This window comes from Sander lucioperca, chromosome 12, assembly GCF_008315115.2.
Source record: "Sander lucioperca isolate FBNREF2018 chromosome 12, SLUC_FBN_1.2, whole genome shotgun sequence".
Taxonomy (NCBI): Eukaryota; Metazoa; Chordata; class Actinopteri; order Perciformes; family Percidae; genus Sander; species Sander lucioperca.
Genome location: NC_050184.1, coordinates 35,195,056 through 35,215,828, shown reverse-complemented (window position 1 = coordinate 35,215,828; position 20,773 = coordinate 35,195,056). Strand labels below are relative to the sequence as shown.

Here is a 20,773-nt window from a genome sequence, read left to right as displayed (position 1 = left end):
CAAGTAGGCCTATCTTAAATACTGAGCAACATTTTAGTGACAATTTAGGTCATAGGGGTGTCAAATGTGAGTAAGGTTTCCATCTCCGAACAACAGTCATCAGCAGCACTGTTGAGATCAAACCTCTCATTCATGTCTATTGTAATTAACCCCTGTCTCTGTGGTTGTGTGTGTGGGTGTGTGTGTCCTGCCTGTCATTACTGAAGTCAGCCGCACTGAAACAACAAGTTTGGGGCTACTTACCCTGACGCGCAGGCTACCGGAGATTTGGCGTCGTCGCTCTTCTGCCGATCAGACACGCCGGTTTGGCATTAAACCATTAATGAACTGAATAGAGAAACCAAAAGCTCACGGATCCTAACAACCGGGGGTCTGTTGCGGCGGCGGCAGCAGAGACAGTCGGTGCCCAAACAAGCGACGGGGAGGCGATGAGGAATCCCATTCAACTGGAGGGGCGGCCCGGTGAGGTCATGACGGGGAATGACTCCGAGGCTGAAGAAAACATCTTTCATTCACATAAAAATCAATTACATTAAAGTTAAAAGAAAAGAGCAGAATGGCCTGGTTTGCCCTAATCACACAAGTAAAAGCTAGATTTTCCCCGACAGACAGCCTGTGGAGGAGGCAGGAACACCAAATCCCGACAACAACACTGGGAGGTGATATTAGAGGCAGCCAGGGGGCGGGGACTACAGCCTATCGGCCAGCTCTGATTGGTGGGATTCTTTTATGCACAATCGAGCCCTGATTTAGGTGAATGGCGTTTCACATGAACGTATCTGCTCACCTGAGGGTGAAGGTTCAGACGTGGCTCAGATTTCTTTTCTTTATGCCTAGAATTTCAGTCAACTTCACACCCTACAAGCCTACGCAATGTTTAGGATGGAAAGTCAAAGCTTATGTTTTGATGCCTGTAGCATATCAAAAGTGTTGACAAATGTGACTTATACCAACTGTGACTGCAGCCATGCTGTAGGCTAATTAAGACCATTTGAACTAGAGCACGAGACAGTACAAAATCAATGTTTTCTATCCTTTGGTGGTAAAAATCCCAAATCATATATGATAAGCTTCTTTGTACTTTTGTGACACAATGCTGCCACCTTGTGTTCAAATGTCTGTAAGGATGAGTTGCAGGATTAAGGGCCAACACATTTAGTTTTTTCATATAAAGTACTCATAGTGCTGCATAGTTTACGTATTAGTAAGTATTGTGCTTACTGTTTTCTGCAGTATTGCTTTTTGCAATTATTTAAACACATCTATTTCTTACATGGGATTCTTGTACTTGCATAAGCCCTGCAGGTTGGTTCTGTGTAGTATTGTTGTGCTCTGTCAGTTGTTGTAGAAGATATTTTACCTGCATTCGGAATTTACATAAGTAGAAATACAGAAGTATTATGACCAAAATGCAGAGTTGCAGAAGTAAAAGTACTCATAGAGCAGCAGAATGACCTCTGTCAAGAGTTTAATTTAAAGTTAAGAGCTGGTACCTTTCAGAGGTCAGCAGATGTAAAGGCATTCCTGATATGTGTTTTTGTGATTTCGATGTTGTCGAGGATGGATTTCACTGCTCTATCTCCATCAATCAATTTTAGGAATCATCTGTTTTTCTGGAAATTTAGTTAAAGAATCCAGATCTGTAGACTTTTTCTGAGATGTATAGAACATATAAGGCAGATAAGACAGAGTACACAGTATTCTCCATAATAGGACACTTATGTAAAGTGAATACTTTCGAATGTATGTACCTGTATTTCCATGACATGATTATGATTTGTGTCTGGTAAGGCTACATGCATGTTTGGTACAGGACACTCATATGAACAAATCAATCAAATAACTATTCCATTTACTGTGAGGTAGTCCTTAACAATCTGTGTAAAAAATCTCTGAAAAAGTACTATATTTGCCTCTGAAATCTAGCAGAGTTGAAGTAAATAGTAGAAGAAAATGGACATAAGTACAAGTACCTGCACATTGTAGTTACTTTCCACCACTCTTTGCAATATTGTCTTCTTTCTGCCTGTGGTGTATGACACCATACAGTATGCTGTCACTAGTATTGGATGCCAAGTGTGAACTATGTCTTTGACTGTTATTATTGCTGCAAACCAATTTCCCCTCTGGGACTGTAAAATTGAAAAAGAGAAGCGACAATGAAAACAGACAGATTTTCATTTAAATCCACTTTAAGGAGAGAAATAATTATAAACAGCTATGGACAGCAACTGCAGTAATTACAAGCACAATAATCTTCAGTGTCCAAAAGTATTACAAAAAGAAAAAAATTGCATATGGAACCTCAAGGAGTAGAGAAAGCACAATTAATACATCATAATTAATATGTGGAATGCGAGCAGTGCCAGATAGGGGGGAATACTGAGATACCCAACATCATTTTCAGAGTTTGCACAGTCATTCAGAAAATAATCAGTGGACTAAGTGTCACGTTTTACCATTTAAACTTTGGGACTCAACAAAAGCGGAGAGCTTTTGTCACTAAGTGACACTGGCTAACTCCCAGGAGCACACCACATCAACAAATCCATTAAAACATCTGGAGATGAGACACATCACCGCCGTGCTCTACAGTTATTTCTTTTGTCATATAACATATTTCACGTCTGAATCACAATATATTTCAAAGTATGACTGTTGTAATACAATAGATAGATTGTTGTTATGCTCGAATGCTTGATGAGGTTCATTCTGTTTTTTTTTTCTTCTGTAAATTGGACTTCTATTTGATATTCCGTGACCCTTGATAATGCATTTTATCCAGAGATAAATAATTTTTTGGATGGAAACATTTCTTTAATACTTATGGTCCTCTTCTCCTCTCCTCTCTGTGTGTTCGTCATGTTTATCCAAAAGTACACTGCTACACAGCACGTCTGCAATTCTGGGAAGAACAAAATCCCCTTTTCTCCTCTGTATCCTGTTTATACAGACTTCTCTCTATACCCTTCTATCTATCTATATTCTACGGAAGAGGATTAGGGCTAAATATGAAAAATGTGGATGTGGAAAAATTTGCTTTGAATTCAGAAAATTCTTTAAAGTCATAACCCTGAGTTTAAAGTCAGAATTCTGAGAAAATAGTCAGATGTTTACTCAGAATTCTAACTTTAAACTCAGAGTTCTGACTTTAAACTTAGATCTCAAATACATTTTTCACATGTGGCCCTGATCCTCTTTCCGTAATATCCTCATCCCTGTCCTGCTCTCTTTCTCTCTTCTCTTCACACTTTCGGTCTCTTTTGTAGCCTCCCCTCTTCTTCTCTTCCTGTCCCACTCCCAGTTTGCATGTCCTTCCCTGTCCAGCAGTCTCACTTGTTCTTGCCTCTGACGTCAGACGCCCCTATAGGGAAGAGCACGTCACTCTCTAAGGACAGGTCGCTGCCCAGGCCGGCCATGCGGCTGCGCAGCAGGAAGTGTGTCCTCCTCTGCAGCAGGCGCTGCTGCTCCTGCTTCAGCTCCACATAGCTCCGCGAGAAGGTGTGGAAGATGGAGGTGACAGGGAAGGCCATGAGGAGGATCCCGCTCAGGATGCTGCTCAGAGCCACCACCTGACCTGGGATGCTCCTCGGCACCATGTCCCCATAGCCCACAGTCGTCATGGTGATCACGGCCCACCAGTAGGTGGCAGGGATGCTGGTGAACTCTTGGGTGGCGGCCATTTCGTTCTCAATCAAGTACAGCAAGGGGGAATAGAGGGCGATGGCCACACACAGGAAGAGGAGGAGCAGTCCGAACTCCCGTGTGCAGCGGCGGGCGGTTAGGCCCAGAGTCTGCAGGCCCAGAGAGTGGCGGGCCAGCCGCATCACGTAGAGGATGCGCAGGGCTCTCAGGACGCGCAGCACCAAGCCCACTTTGTCCAGGTAGCTGTTGCCGGAGCCCAGGCGCTTCTCCCCATGGGAGGTGCTGTCCACCACCAGGGTGATGTAGTACGGAAGAATGGCCACCACATCGATCAGGTTCAGGGGCTGCCGGAGGAAGGCCAGCTTGCTGCGGTCCTGAATAAAGCGCAGTGTGAACTCCAGGGAGAACCAGGCCACGCACACCGTCTCCACTATGAAGATGTTGTAGCACATCTGGGAACATGTGCCCTGGGGAAGAAAGACACTGGAGTGAGCATGGGCATCATCAGCAAACCCTTTTCCTTTCCTTTCTTTCATAGGAAAGCGTTTATGTTTATTATTTAATATGTTGTATGTATATCATCCCTCCTTGTCTTGACCATTTAATGTATGTCTTAGTGTGTCTGTGCATGCGTGTGTGTGTGTGTGTGTGTGTGTGTGTGTGTGTGTGTGTTCTTGTTTAACTATATTCGTGGGGTCCAAAAACCAGGAGTCAGGTATACTAAATGTAATGCTGGACCCCACAACTTTAAAGGGCTGTTTGAGGGTTAAGACTTGGTTTTAGGATTAGGGTTAGAATTAGGTTATGGTTAGGGTGAGGGTAAGGGTTAAGGTTAGGCATTTAGTTGTGATGGTTAAGGTTAGGGTAAGGGGCTAGAGAATGCATTATGTCAATGACGGGTCCCCACAAAGATAGTGCCACAAACCTGTGTGTGTGTGTGTGTGTGTGTGTGTGCGTGTGTGTGTGTGTGTGTGTGTGTGTGTGTGTGTGTGTATATATATGAATGTATGTATGTGTATATATTATTATTATTATTATTATTATTATTATTATTATTATTATTATTATTATTATTATTATTATTATTATTATTATTATTATATGTGTGAGTGGTAGCTGTCTGTAGTCACTAGAGGGAACCACTTCTATGTGAAACCCAGGAGCTAAGCACTTTGAGATGCTGCAGCATTGAACACAACAAAGACAAAATATCTTTACAATACACAAAATAAGAATAGGAAAGACATTTGCTCATCATAGATTAAGCTCAATTATTTGGGCAGAAGTTTTAGTAATGTAAATTTTCGTTAGGGCTGCAACTAATGATAATTGTCACCGTTTATCAATCTCTGGATTATTTTCTGGATTAATCGATTAGTTGTTTGGTCTCTAAAATGTCAGAAAGTGAAAAATGTGGATCAGTGTTTCCCAAAGCCCAAGACGACGTCTTCAAATGTCTTGTTTTGTCTACAACTCAAAGATATTGAGTTTACTGTCACAAAGGAGTGAAGAGACTAGAAAATATTCACATTTAACAAGCTGCAATCAGAGAATTTTTGCTTTTTTTCATAAAAAAATGACTCAAATCGATTAATCGATTATCAAAATAGTTGCTGATTAATTCAATAATCGATTAATCTTTGCAGCTCTAATTTTGATTTAATGTATGATGTGTGTGATAAAACCATAGCAACTGTCACCTAAAAAAAAAACCAACCTTTTTTATGATGTAAAACAGTAATGATGCTGATTCAATGCGTGGCTGTGAAGGTTCAAAGCAATGGGAACATGGCACGGAGCCTTTGAATGCAGTCCATATCAGGGCAAAAACATCATTATGAAACATACTCCCACAGAAGAGGAGCTGGTTGGAGTAGACCCATACAAGCACCTGAAAACTCCAGTGAACCTGTTCTCGCTCAGAGAGGAACACTTTAAACACTTTCAATGCAACACTTTGTTGTCTGGCTGCAAGAAATTAGAGGCGGCGGAGTTGTTAAGAGTTACTGGCACTTCTATTTTAAAAGCTTTTTTGAAACATACCGAGAATACTGAGGTGTGAAGACAAAGCAAGTTTGCCAGGTTGAATATAATATTGCAACTTCATCAGTGCAGTCTTATTTATTTCATTTTGTTTTCAATGCCCCTTTTATACTAATTCTTGTAAAAAAAAAAAAAAAACACCTGAAAGGCGCCCGGTTAGCTCAGTTGGTAGAGCGGGCGCCCATATATAGAGGTTTACACCTCGACGCAGCGGTCCCGGGTTCGACTCTGACCTGCGGCCCTTTGCTGCATGTCATTCCCCCTCTCTCTCCCCTTTCATGTATTCAGCTGTCCTGTCAAATAAAGGCCTAAAAATGCCCAAAAAAATTATCTTTTTTGTGTTCAATCAACTTTAATTGTATAGGGCCTATGTACTATTTATAGCTTAATCTTTTATCTTTTTAGGGTGACCTCTTACCACCAGTCCAGGGACAGCAAGATGTAAAATAGCCTCCAGGGCTAATTCTGGCACGTTTACATGTATTTTTGTATAATTAGTGTGCATTCTCCCCTGATAAATAAACCTGAAATAAATAATAAATAAATAAATACAAAATTGTGATTGCTGACTGGTTTAGCTGAGTGACTTTTAACCCACATTTAATTGCTCCATGCACTGGAGCTCTAAGAAGCTACATGACTGAAACAGAAACACACGAGTCACAGTACGAGGTTGAAGTAGGCCAACTGGATCGGAAAGTTGAGTCAGCAGCATCATACGTGGTTTGCAGTTACTCTCAAATAAAAACCGTTGAGATTTTTGGTTTCGCCTTCCACCCACTGGCTGTACCACACATCCAGTATCTGTACTTGATTTCCTGGGTATATACAAGCAGTGAAAACCACAAAACATTTCTTTGAAATGGAAAGTAAAGTGGTGGCATTTACTCTTCACTTCCATCCAAAGTAGCCCTTCTTACAAAAGTTAAGTCTGTTTATACTCTGCAAGAAAATAATGTGTGGTTCAATTATTTCGTTTTCCTTTGATTTGACTACAGAGGCCAGTGTGGTAATTAGGGTTCTGATTGAAGTCAGACATAATAATTAGGCAGGCCGAGATGTCTTCAAATATTTCCTTCCTAATCGGGCAAAACAACCTGCTTAGTCTCCATTTTCTCCCTGCGAGGACGTTTTAAATGACATGACAGATGAGACGAGCCATCGTAAGAATTTTCTATTAACTACTATTCAAAGTAACACCTCAATTTACCTCGGTTTAACTTCTGAATACAGCTCAGACAAAGCCAATGTCACCACAGTGTTGGGTTCAAATGTGCATTGTCAATACTTTCACTTTACTCTCTCTGTGTGTTGCCGTTCTCAAATTCTGTTCGCTTCGGAAAACAACAACAAACTTCGAGCTAACAAGCTACACGCTGAAAAATGGCGAGTTTTGAAGAAACTTTGGGTCTTGCAATAAGGCAGGCATGCTTGGTTCTTTCAGTTTTGGGACTGATTGGTGCGATCGCTGAGGACGAAGTACACATGGCGATACACTGGTAAGAGCAAATTATGTTTAAGCATGTATCTAGGTAATTGAAATAGCTCACGTTACTGTATTGTGTGAAAAGTTAACTTCATTTAAAAGGTACACTGTGTAGGAATTTCTCCCATCTAGCGGCGAAATTGTATTTTGCATTCAAACAAATAGTGCTCTCTAGCACCTCGCTTTTTCAAATGCATGTTGCAACTACAGTAGCTGTAATGTACCAAGAAGATGTCTTCCAATTTCCGCTTTTTTGGCGACGAGGATTACTTCTCCTGTGGCTCGGCATAAGTATGATCTTCCATTATGAACTGAAGTGCAGTGCAGGCTTTCAAATTTGCCGGGGCAGTGACAAGCGCCTCTCACTGATCTTCTTCTCCGTTTCAGCTGGTTTCAGTCACGTGACGCTGGCTCTGAACGAAAACGCGTTGTGGATTAGCTAGACAGGTAGGCTAGTGCTTTATGTCCCTTTCAACGATTATAGTTTTTCAAAATGGCGAAATGGAAACGACATGGAAGCCTCCTTGGACTTGCCCGTCCAATGTAAATACAGATAAAAATTCTTGGCTTACGAGGATAAGTCAGATCATTGGCCGAGGTAATCTTACACCAATGAGGACATATTTATGAATGATAGACATTGATTTTAGCTAATAACATACTTAAAATACTACATAGTGTACCTTTAATATTGTATGTGGCGTTTTCTTTGCAGGGTGTAAATGTTCCACCAAAACAAGTTCCTTCCCGAGACTATTTTGCAGAGTCACCGTCGCTGCGTCCGGAGCTTAGTCCCAGAACGTATGTGTGGTGTAGCCAGACCTTACTCCACAGCGTTGTGGAGATAGGTCTGGCGATGCGAGACTATATTTGGTATATTTGGTGTGAGAAATTCCCAACAGACTATGGAGTTGTATTGGGTCATGGCTTCATTTTTACTTTTCTTCAATGAAAACATTTCTGCTCTGGCGTCAACATGTTTTTTTGTAGGGTAACTTTCTGTGATATAAATGTCATCACCACTCACCGCCTCCTCCTCTTCCCTCATGGCGGGCATGGTGCTGATGGACAGGTTGACGGCAGTGATGGTGACAAACAGTACTGACAAACAAGCAAAGATCTTCCCCGGCAGGCCCGAGTGAGGCCTCTCCACCATATCCCGGAGCTTGCCCATGCACCGATTGAGTCTGGACTCGGCCGCGTGCTCCCTGTGCCCACTGTCTGAATCCAACAGATCCTCCAACAGGTCCTCCTCCTCCTCCGCTCTCTCCATCGCTTCAAACTCCTCCACGCGCTGCAGCAGCCTGCGGCGGCAGCACCACTCCAGGCTCTCCTCGGGCACCCCCCAGTAGAGCAGCTCCTCCCTGAAGGAGAGGGCGCACATCTCCCTGAGGGAGCGCAACTTCCCCGCCCGCAGGAAGGTCAGGATGGTGCGGAAGGCACAGGGGCTGCGGTCGAAGAAGAACTCATTGTGTGTGACATCGTAGTCATCGCAGATGCGCATGATCTCGTCAAAGCTACTGCAGAGGTGCAGCTGGCCCAGACGGGACAGGGGGAAGTCCTCTAAGGTGGTCCAGGGCAGCTGGTAGCGCAGGCCGCCCACATTGATGATGGCGTGGAGTTTACGGGCGCCGGAAAGGGTGTCCTCATGGATGGAGCTGAGCTCCGGGGCCCGCTGCGCCCTGTTGTAGAAGGCCCCCTTCTGAGCCTCCTCCTCTTGTAGGGGGGGTCCGTTGAGGGAGGAATCCGAGGCACAGCTCAGGGCACTGTAGTCGTAGTCGGAGCCATCGCCCGCCAACAGGGTCATCTTTACTGGTCCACTTACATCCCTGTGCTCACTCTGCCACCGTCACACTGTCACCTTCTGAAGGGAAACAGAGTGAACAGATAAAGGGCCTTGTTGTTTGTAATAATTCAGTCAAATTAGATTTTTCATACTGTATTTTTCATTTGTCTTCTTCATAATATTGTAGGAAAGTTTATGGCTTTGTTTTTCTTTCAATCATTTTATTTTATATTTAAATGTAAACCCACCAGGTTAATGAAATTATGCTTCTATATACCTACAACCGTTGCCCACAAATTGCATGACATAAACAACATGTCTGTGCCATTATCTAAGCAGTATAAATATGTCAGTTATGCATCATTAAGCATGATCACTGATCTAGATACATCAGGCACAGAGGCATAACAATTTCCCTCCCAACTGTGTGCATCAACATCTGTTACCCAACGCAGCCTGGGAATTATAAATAATGGCCTGATGTTATACTGGCTGTTAGATCATTCACTAATGTCACTGCTTAGTGCAGCTAAACATTAAGATAGATGTCTGTGTCTGTGTGTGTGTGTGTGTGTGTGTGTGTGTGTGTGTGTGTGTGTTCTCTACTGTACATCTCTCTCAACAGCTAGATTGGGTGGCTTTAAACACACTAATGTCACTTAGGTGTTGGCCGAGGTGTGTGTGTGTTCTGACTCGCAATCCTACCAATATTTCCACACTCTGTTCTCAGGATTAAGATGTTTTTCAAGCAGAACTAGATAGCTAGATCAACAGAGAGAGAAAGAGAAAGAACAATATATAAAAATAGGAGAGCGAAAGGAAAGAGAAGATGTTTACTGCATGTCACCGGTGAGGACCTCGTGGCCTGTGTCCAAACTAATTTAATCAATTACAGTAATTTAGGGGGAGGCAGGTTAGCAGTCAGGAATTAAAATGCCAGTGCCTGGATTTGCTGCATCACTAATTCTGGGTCAGGAAGGAGGCCTCGGTTTCTAAAACGGGGATGCGAGTGTGTCACTGAATGGTTATTAGGCACCTGCACTGTCAGCCTCTGTGAGCCGCTGATTACAGTCAGCACCATCTTCCAGCCATGAAATTAGAGCAAAGCCACCCTCTGCTGGGTTGGATTACGTTTCATTTTGGGCATTATCAGATAGTTCACATGCTGTATGGAAAAATGTCAACACATCAAAACAAATCCTAGAGAACAATGAAATATGTCTCTAATGCAGAGATCTTCAACAGGGGGTCCTCAGAGTTAGTGCAAGGGGGCCACCAAATTATATAAAATAAATATGATTTTTTTGAAAGTTTTTCAAAAATTAATATAAGTCTGAAAATATACATTGATATGAATTGCCAGACCTTTCTTCACAGCGCTGCGGAGGAGGGTCTGGCTAATCCACACAGCATTCTGGGATGGGAGAAAAATGTGCTCTGGTTTATTGGCATTTCTTTAAACCAATTACAATCATCTTGGGTGGCGCAAAGTGCTGGACGGAGCCACGGTGCCGCTGCAAAACAGCCTCGGGAAGGAACTTGTTTTGGTGGAACGTGTAAGTTCAAAGGTTGTTTTAGTCGTGCAACAGAAAACTCAGATTGGACAGATAGTCTAGCTAGCTGTCTGGATTTACCCTGCAGAGATCTGAGGAGCAGTTAACCGTAGTCCTCAGAAATCCACCGGAGTTTAGAACTACAACACAAAGAAAGAGGAATGTAATGGACATCCGGCAGAATTTCCGGCGGCACCTGAACAATCCCGGAAGTTGGTACGTCGTGGACATAGACTAATATGAATGCAACATATTTATAGCAAAGATAAATTGGCCTATTTGTGACATTAAAGATAAGCTTATAGGTAGCCATATAGTTAAGCTTAAGGATTTACTGTGCTTTCCACATGTGTAAATAATATCCATATATCCAAAATATGCAACTCAACTGTATACAGTACATGTAGTAGGGGGTCCCTATTCGGTCTCTCTTTCATCTAAGAGGTCACTGGCCTAAAAAACGTTGAAGACCCCTGCTTTAATGGATCTTTACATCTGCACATTTTACAAATATCGAGTACAAATATTGTCTATCAAATCAACACTACTGTCGTTTGACAAAACCAAAACACAAGAATAAAAACATAATTTCTCAAAACAGTGTAAAAATCCCTCCTTTTTGGAGTCTGTAAATTCTCACATTCTTCCTCCATGCGGCGGAGGTTATCGATACGCCTACAGTACATCACCAGTGTGGATGTGCACACTCTCCTACGAGATTAAATCACACTTAACCCCTCGAGGCTGTTTGATTTCTCACTTTGCCTTTAAACCCGACTGTGCTTTTGCCTCTCCACAGTCACAGGAGCATTTTTTTTAAAACTTGTTTTTTTTCTCCCTCCCTTCTCCTCTCTGTTGTGCCTCAGATGTCTCCTCTGGGGGGCCGACTCGATCTCAGAAGGAGAGATGAAACACTGCAAAGACAGCGGAGGCTGTTCTCCCCCAGCAGATCGGCTGAGGTCTGGCCTCTCTCGGTGCCAGCGTTATCACAGCCAAGCCACAGGGCATGTTCTCCAGATTGCCTGGTGACTCACTGGGTTTGTGAGTCTCTGTTGCCTGAATGCATTGAGCACGCATTTCCCACAGTGCCCTTCTCAAGAGTCTTTGGAGAGCTTCACGACCGCCAATACTCATTGGGTTGATTTTAATGAGCATATTAATGATAACGATGACAAAGAATTCTAAAGCCTTTTAGAAGCTTGAAATCAGTCTACAGAGAAATGGGTGTAACGTCCTGTTTAATAACGATGGGTCTGATTGATAGAAAATGTGCAGAGATTGTATCCTACAAAGATACATTAGTAGCTAGATTACTATTTATGGCTGCATCTGCATATTGGTAGAATTGCTGTGTAATTTGCCAAGAGTCCGAATTGGACAGATTTTTCTGTCTCTGAATCGTGGATTTTGCAATTCAGCGACTCAGTCTGTGAAACACAGACACATGGTAATTAAATGGGTGATCAGTATTTCTGATGAAAATCTGAGCCTCTGAGACTTACAACTGAAGTGAAACATATTTAACAGCTGTTAGCCTTCCAGTGACAGCTGTTCAGAGTGCAGAGTGCTGTCTTATTTTCTTGCACATAACCTAACCCATATTCATTCTTATTGGCATAGCAATAATGTATCATTGTAAAAGAATGCTCTTTGTCAAGATATTTCAGAACAATAGATGTCATCCTGTACTCTGTCTTTCAGGGTAAATGACCATTCAGATCCCACGATGTCCGCACTCCAACCACCAATTCTCCTCCTATTCCCTTAACAGCTCACTGTTCTCTAATGGACGATAAGAGGGTGGTTTACCCAGAAATGGACTTGAAATCACCAAGACCCAATTTTCTCTCTCTCTCTCTCTCTCTCTCTCTCTCTCTCATCCCCCCTCCCGCTGGAATCTTAAACGCTGAAACGGTCAGCCATGCCAGTGGCAGTTCTACCCCAGAAGCCCTTTCCTTACAGTAATTCCAGTAGGAATTGTTGTACACATAAATGTCTCTTTTTTGTTGTAAGTGGGCGGCATTAATACATACTGAAATCCCTGGAAGAAGCTATAGCTCCAGGGCAATAGCTGTCTCCCTAACTCTAGATGTGGTCCACCCCAATGTGCTGCTCTCTGTTCCTGAGGTACAGAGAAGCATGCTGTGGAAATAATACACTTGAGTAATGTTAGCATTAACAGTTGTTCATTTTGTCTTCTGTTAACCATTTGATTTCAGCGCATACATGTGTTTAAAAGCGCACAATCTATCCTTCTCATTTGCATAACATAGCTTCATGACCATATTTTAAATGCTAAAGAGACAGTGACCTTTTGAAATGGCATTCAAGTATTCTTTTTCACCTTACCCTCTTTGGGTAAAATGTCTCCGTAACAAAGAGCAAATGAGAAGCATCACACCTCAGCACAACACCTGTCATTTTATGTCTGGGGTTTATTTCCCAGCCCGTCCCATCTGTCCTTGATAGACAACTTCTGCAACACTGCTCCACATCATGCCTCAGCGCTCCTCATCCTCTAAGCCTGAGCAAACTGTGACGTACACTATTTAATCAGCCCACAAAATATCTGACCATTACCTCAACTTTACACCTATACATTCACATTCACTGTACTGTATATCTAGAGTATGCTTTTTTTTATATATCCAGGCATTTTTCTGCCTGAGTGGATGATTGTACACTCACCATAAGTGAGTACTCAACTAACTTGATTATATAAACATTGCATAACATTAGGGTTCTCTGCATTGTCTGCATGCATTACCATTTCTCACTTTTCATCTTTTGATGCCCTTTTCCTGCTGAGCAGCAATGATCCGACCACCTAATCCCTCTGGGCTATGTCAACCGTTTATTTTTCACAGGCAGCTGATAAAAGTGGCGCTGAGGCCGAGCACGTGCGCAGGCCAGGCAGGCACAAACTCATACCGGTGAAGAACTGACTGTCTGTCACTCTACACTGAGTGTTTCAAAAGGATCTCTACACCGGTTCTCAGTGCAGGTCCCTGTGGGATGTGGCGGTCGTGAAGCAATGACCGATCACAGATAGGTGATGGAAAACTCTTAACACTATTACACTGGGAGTGAAAAAGTACTTCAGTTGATGAGATGGAATAAATGGAAGAGACAATCAACAACACAGGGCTTTCTTTCTGGCTGGGTGGATGGATGGGAAGTGAGGCTACATAAAGAAATAAGTAAGTAATCAATACATCATGTGGTGGCTGGGCAGTACTTCAAATGTTTGGTGGTGAGTGCAAAATATTGCAGCTTTCCTGTCACGGGATATGACAGGCCATGCCATATGAAAAAGGTGCAAGTGACAATTGGAATTTGGTGTGGCTTGGTAAAACTAGTTAGTTTAGACAGGATATGAAAGAAGTAGTCTTTATAGACAACGTTTAATTTCCGGGGTTGTTCAGGTGCTGCTGAAAATTCCACCGGATGTCCGTCACCTTCCTCTTTTTTTGTGTTGGCATTTTAAACTCCGGAGGATTTCTGAGGACTATGGTTAACTTCTCCTCAGATCTCTGCAGGGTAAATCCAGACAGCTAGCTAGACTATCTGTCCAATCTGAGTTTTCTGTTGCACGACTAAAACAACTTTTGAACATACACGTTCCACCAAACCAAGTTCCTTCCCGAGGCTATTTTGCAGAGGCACCGTTGCTCTGTCTGGCGCTTAGCACCGCCCAAGACGATTGTGATTGGTTTAAAGAAATGCCAATAAACCAGAGCATGTTTTCTCCCATCCCAGAGTGCTGTGTAGTGTAGCCAGACCTTCCTCCGTAGCGCTGTGGAGGAAGGTCTGGCAATGTGAGACTATGAAAAGCAATCAGGGCGGCTGTGGCTCAGGTGGTATAGCTATGATGTTTAATGTTTGATCTTTGCGCTCATGTCAAGTCCGTTCAGTTTCCGTGGTTCAATGCCACCAAAAGTGATGGAAATTCATGCTGTCTTTCTTTCAGAAGTGAAATATTATAGTTAAAAAACGAAAACTAAAATGATTTACATTCATTTGTTAACCTGGCAATATAGTTTCAGTTTAGTTTAAGTTATTCTTGAAGGTTTTAGTTTTTATTTAGTTTACTACATACTATTTTTCACTGCTTATTTTACTTTTCGTTTTAGTTCACTATAATAACCCTTATTCTTTGTCTACCAATCGGAAGGTTGGCGGTTCGGCTCTACATGTCAAAGTGTCCTTGGGCAAGACATTGAACCCCGAAATCCCAATGCTGCCCAATCAGTGTGTGAATGTTCATGAATGTTTATCTGATGAGCAGGTATGGCACCTTGTACAGCAGCCTCGGCTACCAGTGTATGAATGTGTGTGAATGGTTCCTGTACTATGAAAAAGATAATTGAGTAGTCATTAAGACTAGAAAGGCGCTATATAAATGCATTCTTTTTACATTCAAAGATGGTCCAAATACACAGCCTCCAATGTCTATGTGGATTACAGAAAGAGAGAAAATAACAATATCCTACTTACAACTTTAAAGCACATCCATCACTTGATTTGTGTTAAGGCTGAGCCTTGACTGAATATCTCTTTCCACTGGTGCTCCTGGGAAATAGTGTTGCTGGCGACTCTTTGATCCGCTCTAATGACACTTCAGGGTGTGTATTTTAGATACCTTCCACATAAAGACACCTGTGAATTAACAGACTATAATTAGTTTGCTGGCCCTTCTCTGTGGGGGCAGAATCAGACTATTAGCCATTCGAACAGGGAAAAAAGTCATTAGCTCATTTCGTTACAGTCACAATTACCTGGAGGAGGGAGAGAAGATGATCTATTACGTATCATATATCACTGATCCAAAGTGGGGCATTTGCATTGTGGGCCCATAATCACATTATGGGAGCATAATCTAACATCATCTTCAAAGGGAGATCATCGGAAATGATCTCTGATGCGTTCGCTGAAACTGGACCATAACATCCAGCTATGATTCACTGTTTGAGGACTTGAAGTGGCTCTCGGATGTAAAAGTTTCTCTTGCATCGGTTTTTCATTTTAAGTTTTAAGTTTTTTTTTTTTTTTGTTGAATAATTGGTTGCACTTTCAAATCCCTCTGCAAACAGAGCAAGGTAGAGAAAATTTCTCTTTACAACAGTGAACCTTGTCTCTGTTGAGATATCAGTAAATGTTGACAGATCATAACATGCTGTAATGTAGCTGCAGCTTTGTTACCATGGTGTAGTCCAGGGTATCCAGTATGCAAATCACTGTCAGCTGTTAAAGACATGTTGTAGATGGGTCAAAAGATCCAAAATAAAATAATAATACTTTGAATAGAAAGTGGACAGTTAACAATATTAATGTATTAAGGCATTAAACAACAAACTGTATATTATGATATCAAATTTAGAAAGGAGTGCACTGCATACTTGCACAAATTTGATTTGCGTTTGTATAGTGGCAACAAAACCATAGGATGAGATCTACAATAACACACACTAAGTAAAAACATGATCTAAACATTGAGCCCTAATCTCAACCTCTGGGTAATCAGCTGCAAAAATATCAGTCAGTCCTGCCATTTTCAACTTTTTACTGTAAAAAACAAACTGCGACAAACTCTCTTCTAAGTGTGACTTGCAACTAAGAAAGTGTGTCTTAATGTACAACGAATGCGAGTTTGAATACATGAATATTGTAACGTGAATATGAAAAAAAATACTCACTGTGCTCCTGAATCAGTTCCTCAGCAGCTGTTAGTTTGCTGAAGGCGCCGAGAAGAATGCACATGAAGGAACATATGAAACATGCTTCCAGCTTCTGCTGCTCCCTCTGCTCCATCTACGCACAGGCAATAGACTGGTGGAGTACGAGGATGTTATTTGATGATGATGAGCAACAGGCTGCCTCGCCTCCCTCCCTCCTTCCCTCCCTCCTTCCCTTTGCCCTCGTCTCTCCCTTTCTCTCTCTCTCTCAACTCCTTCCTCCCCGCTTCCTCGAGCGCTGACATCAGAAGAGGGTGTGCCATTAGACCAAAAGCTTTTAAAAGAGAAATCCATGGCAACCATCATCTAGAAAGACGTGCTTCCCCTCCACCTTTTTTAAATGTGAATGAGCCCAGTCTTTTGATTATAGATTCACAAAAAGGTTTACATTTGTCCGGCGGGTTACCTGGCTGACAGGGGAGGGAGGGGGAGGAGAGGAGAGGAGGAGAGGGGGGCCGCTGTAGGATGGCTCAGACTCACCAGGGTGTCCAATTTTAGACAAGTGGTGGGAATTGCTATCATGAGGTATGATGATGAGGAGGAAGGGATGGCTCATACAGAGAATGTTTATCACCACCACAGCAAATGCTGCATTTTTGTGGTTTTCTTATGCATTTTTTTATGACCATTTGTTCCCAATGACAGATGACATTTTTGATGATCTAGATTGAAAACCCACCTCTACTCATTATACTATAGCTAGCCATAACACACCGTCCTTTTGGTGTCCTTCACAGACATACTTTTTCACTTATTCTCTTATGTTGCTGGTTTTGATATGTGTGCATAATAAAACATAGGCTACATGTTTCAGTATACGTGGCACCTTTGCATTCTGTCCACTGAGCATTACCTCAAAACTGTGTGAGGGTCTATTATCGCTTTATTGATCTAATTGTCTTGAACCGAATGGAAACTGCAAGAGTAAACACACATGACAAGTCAATCTCAGTGTATTATTTTCACTCCAGTGGCGTTATGGCCTGTAATGTGAAGTAAAAAAACCTAAATGTGCATCATTGTTTTTTTAGTACAGGTCCAATTTTCTTCAAGTCTGCTGTGTGTGTTTAAAGTGATTATTATTTTACGACTGTGGACCGAGCACTGAGTATTTGTGTTCATAAAGAGATATATTGTAAAGGAAAGGAAGCATGTAATTCCAGTGAGCTATTATGGCTCACCAGCAGAGCTAATTTCAAGCTGGGTGACCAAAGACAACTGAAGATAATGATACAGACCAAGATCAACAACATTTTCTTGGAAGAAAGAGCGAAAGAAATCTGTAGGCTACTGTGCTGCATGGGGAGTTTGAATTCTTAAATGCTGATTTTATATCGAGCGATATGAGAGAGGCAGTCTTGGTCAAAACAAACTAAGCTAAATGATAATCATCTACATGCACTGTTGCATCCACCAGGCCGCATATTGATTTTCATTTGACTGAGCTTGCAGCACACAGCCAGGACACTGTGGCAAACTAGAGTGCTATGTGATATATGTTCATGTCCCATGATATCAAGACAACACTATATTCAAGACATCCTTTTACAAAAGTGCTGTAATGTAAAGGTGAATTACAGTACAAAGATTGAGAAAGGTAGGATTCTGCAGTCATGCTAGCACCACTGTGAAGCAGTGTTGCCAACTCTTTTCCAATAAGAGTAGCTAGCACTAGCTCCAAAAGCCGCTAAAAGTCGCTAGATAACGGCAGAAGAGCCGTGTACTATGATTACTCTGAGCAGCATGCATGGAAATCAATTACAATAAAATCTATCTCGCTTCTCCCCAGGTATTCTGAAGTCGCTAAATTTGTTGCTATTTGGCCTTTTCAAAATTAAAAAAGTGCTAAGAGGGTCTAAAAAAAAATGCCCACAATGATGTGCTAAGATGCCAACGTTTAGCAGGTGTAAGCTTTATCATGTTCCCCCTCGTAGTTAACCGTGTTAGCATGCTAACATTAGCTCATTAGCAATAAAAACAAAGTAGGCCTACAGCTGAGAATGATGGGAATGTCGTTAGATTAACAGGCATTTGGTCATGAACCAAAGTATTGGACAAATTTCAATTCTAGATGAAAAGTTAAGACCTCATTAACATTATACGGTTTTATATTACGGTTCATCCTGTGGGGGATATTTGTCTGAATAATGACAATCCCCCAATCAACCTGATATCACAAATACATTAAATGACCACAGCCTCTTATCATTGCATAGTTGTGGAGACATTTCACCAAATGCCACCGAATGAGTGAACCAGGCCCAGGCGGGGCTGATGGACTTGGGCATGGGTAAAAGGGATGAATAAAATAACCTTGTCTGCTCTGCCAAAAATATGTAGCCTGCTATCTTCCCTTGACCGAAAATTCTAAATACATAGCCGTCCTCCTTTTCTGAAAACAAATCCACCCCGGTTAATTTACGCACAGTCCTTTATGGCGCTAGAGGAAAAGTCGAGATATCATCAAAGACATAGGCTTGATCCTCTGGGGACAAAATTCCATCAATCCATCCAATAGTTGTTGAGATGTTTCTGTTTGTATAGTCTGAATCAACGTCAGTTCATTTCCAGGATAATCGCCGGATGTTCTTCACCTTCCGCTCTTTTCGTGTTACTAAACTCTGTTCGCTTTGGGAAACAATAAACTTCGATCTAGCGAGCTACATGCTGAAAATGACAAGTTTTGAAGAATATTTGGATCTGTACAAAGAATATGTTTATGGCATTTACTATGGACAAAATGGAAGGTGATATACTGGTAAGAGAAACTGTTATTGTATTGTGTGAACAGTTAACTTTATTTACTATTATATGTGCCATTTTCTTTTGCGAGGTGCAAAATGTTCAAAACAAAACAAGTTCCTTCTCAAGACTATTTTGCAGAGCCACCGTCGCTGCGTCCGGAGCTTGGCGCCGCCAAAGAAGATTGTGATTGGTTTAATGAAATGCAAACAAAAAGTTTTTTTTTCCTTCTTCTATCCCAGAATGTATGGCACTTTCACCTATTTATCACCATACTCAAAACACTCATTCTCAGGATTGGCTTACACTTTCTGTCCCTGCAGTAAAAAGTAATCTTGGAAAGACAGCCTTTAGATATTTCGCCCAATTTCTCTGGAATAATTTACAGATTAATCTAAATTTGGATGCACGAATACCAATGGGTTGATTTAATATTTTGCATAAAGACCTCATTCACTTTAACTGTGACTGTTTTACATAGTATAGTCATAGGTCTTTGTATTTGCATCAATGCCATTTTAGAATGCACTTCTCACTTTCTACTGTCAGTTTTTTTATTCTTAATTTATTTGTATGAAATAATATATATACAGCACTGTGCAAAAGTTTTAGGCATGTATGAAATGCCTGCCTAAAATGCTGTAAACTAAGAATGCTTTCAAAAATGTAAGTATTAATAGTTTATTTTCATCAATTAACAAAATGCAGTGAATGAACAGAAGAGAAATCTAAATCAAATTGATATTTGGTGTGACCACTCTTTGCCTTCAAGGCAGCATCAATTCTTCTAGGTACACTTACACAAAGTTTTCGAAGGAACTCAGCAGGTAGGTTATTCCAAACATCTTGGAGAACTAACCACAGATCTTCAATGGATGTAGGCTTCCTCAAAACCTTCTGTCTTTTTATGTAATCCCAGACAGACTCAATGATACTGAGATCAGGGCTCTGTGGGGGCCATGCCATCACTTCCAGGACTTCTTGTTCTTCTTTACACTGAAGATAGTTCTTAATGACCTTGGCTGTATGTTTGGGGTCATTGTCCTGCTGCAGAATAAATTTGGGGCCAATCATACGCCTCCCCAATGGTATTGCATGATGAATAAGTATCTGCCTGTATTTCTCAGCATTGAGGACACCATTAATCCTGACCAAATCTCCAACTCCATTTGCAGAAATGAAGCCCCAAATTTGCAAGGAACCTCCACCATGCTTCACTGTTGCCTGCAGACACTCATTATTGTACCGCTCTACAGCCCTTTCGGCGAACAACCTGCCTTCTGCTACAGCCAAATATGCTGCCATTTTTCTGCACCCCAGTTCCTATGTTTTTGTGTATAGTTGAGTCGCTTGGTCTTGTTTCTATGTCAGAGCAGGTATGGCTTTTTGGCTGCAACTCTTCCATGAAGACCACTTCTGGCCAGACTTCTCCGGACAGTAGATGGGTGTACCTGGGTCCCACTGGTTTCTGCCAGTTCTGAGCTGATGGCACTGCTGGACATCTTCCTATTTCGAAGGGAAATAAGCTTGATGTGTTTCCAGTAAGTTTCCTTGGCCGACCACTGCGTCTACCAGTTTACAGCATTTTTTCCTAAGACTTTTACACAGTACTCTATATATTCCAATTATGCTTGCATACTGCTGTCTTGATATTAAGTTTAAGTTTAAGTTTGTAAGTTTATTTGATTAGGACAATGCACATTAATCAACATTTCTGTAAATGTGCCAGTGTTAGCCAGTCGGCTAATTTTCAACTGTAGTCCTAATTACTTAGCATGCATGT

At 41.7% G+C, this 20,773-nt stretch overlaps 2 protein-coding genes and 1 long non-coding RNA gene across 7 annotated transcripts in view; 1 reads left to right on the top strand and 2 right to left on the bottom strand.

The window, feature by feature from the left end:
* The window catches only part of src (v-src avian sarcoma (Schmidt-Ruppin A-2) viral oncogene homolog), a 38,842-nt gene extending 38,181 nt beyond the window's left edge, over positions 1-661 (bottom strand). For 3 of the 4 annotated variants that reach the window (XM_031290513.2, XM_031290512.2, XM_031290514.2), the window contains exon 1: positions 244-661. The gene's annotated coding sequence lies outside the window, so the exon portion shown is untranslated. Of the gene's footprint in view, positions 1-242 lie in introns of all 4 variants that reach the window. The other variant, XM_031290511.2, reaches the window with a different exon arrangement.
* A 788-nt stretch (positions 662-1,449) lies between these two features.
* LOC118496506 lies at positions 1,450-17,951 on the top strand. The gene is made up of 3 exons (XR_004899074.1): positions 1,450-1,459; positions 17,302-17,307; positions 17,882-17,951. It is a non-coding gene; the product is annotated as an uncharacterized LOC118496506 (long non-coding RNA).
* kcng1 (potassium voltage-gated channel, subfamily G, member 1) lies at positions 2,776-16,382 on the bottom strand. 2 transcript variants are annotated; one of them, XM_031290625.2, is made up of 4 exons: positions 16,210-16,381; positions 15,011-15,172; positions 8,202-9,035; positions 2,776-4,112 (listed from the first exon to the last, which is right to left on the bottom strand). In XM_031290625.2, the coding sequence occupies exons 3-4, from the start codon at positions 8,979-8,981 to the stop codon at positions 3,333-3,335; spliced, it is 1,560 nt and encodes a 519-aa protein (XP_031146485.1). In that variant the 5' UTR covers positions 8,982-9,035; positions 15,011-15,172; positions 16,210-16,381; the 3' UTR covers positions 2,776-3,332. The 2 variants fall into 2 exon arrangements, with proteins under 2 accessions (XP_031146485.1, XP_031146486.1); XM_031290626.2 differs by lacking the exon at positions 15,011-15,172 and having other exon boundaries at positions 16,210-16,382.
* Positions 17,952-20,773: the final 2,822 nt, after the last annotated feature.

Excerpts from the sequence above, each read along its gene's own strand:
- kcng1 (XM_031290626.2), bottom strand. The coding sequence starts at position 8,981 with ATGACCCTGTTGGCGGGCGATGGCTCCGACTACGACTACAGTGCCCTG. Across the intron at positions 4,113-8,201 it reads TGAGGGAAGAGGAGGAGGCG|GGCACATGTTCCCAGATGTG; the intron begins GTGAGTGGTGAT and ends TTTCTTCCCCAG.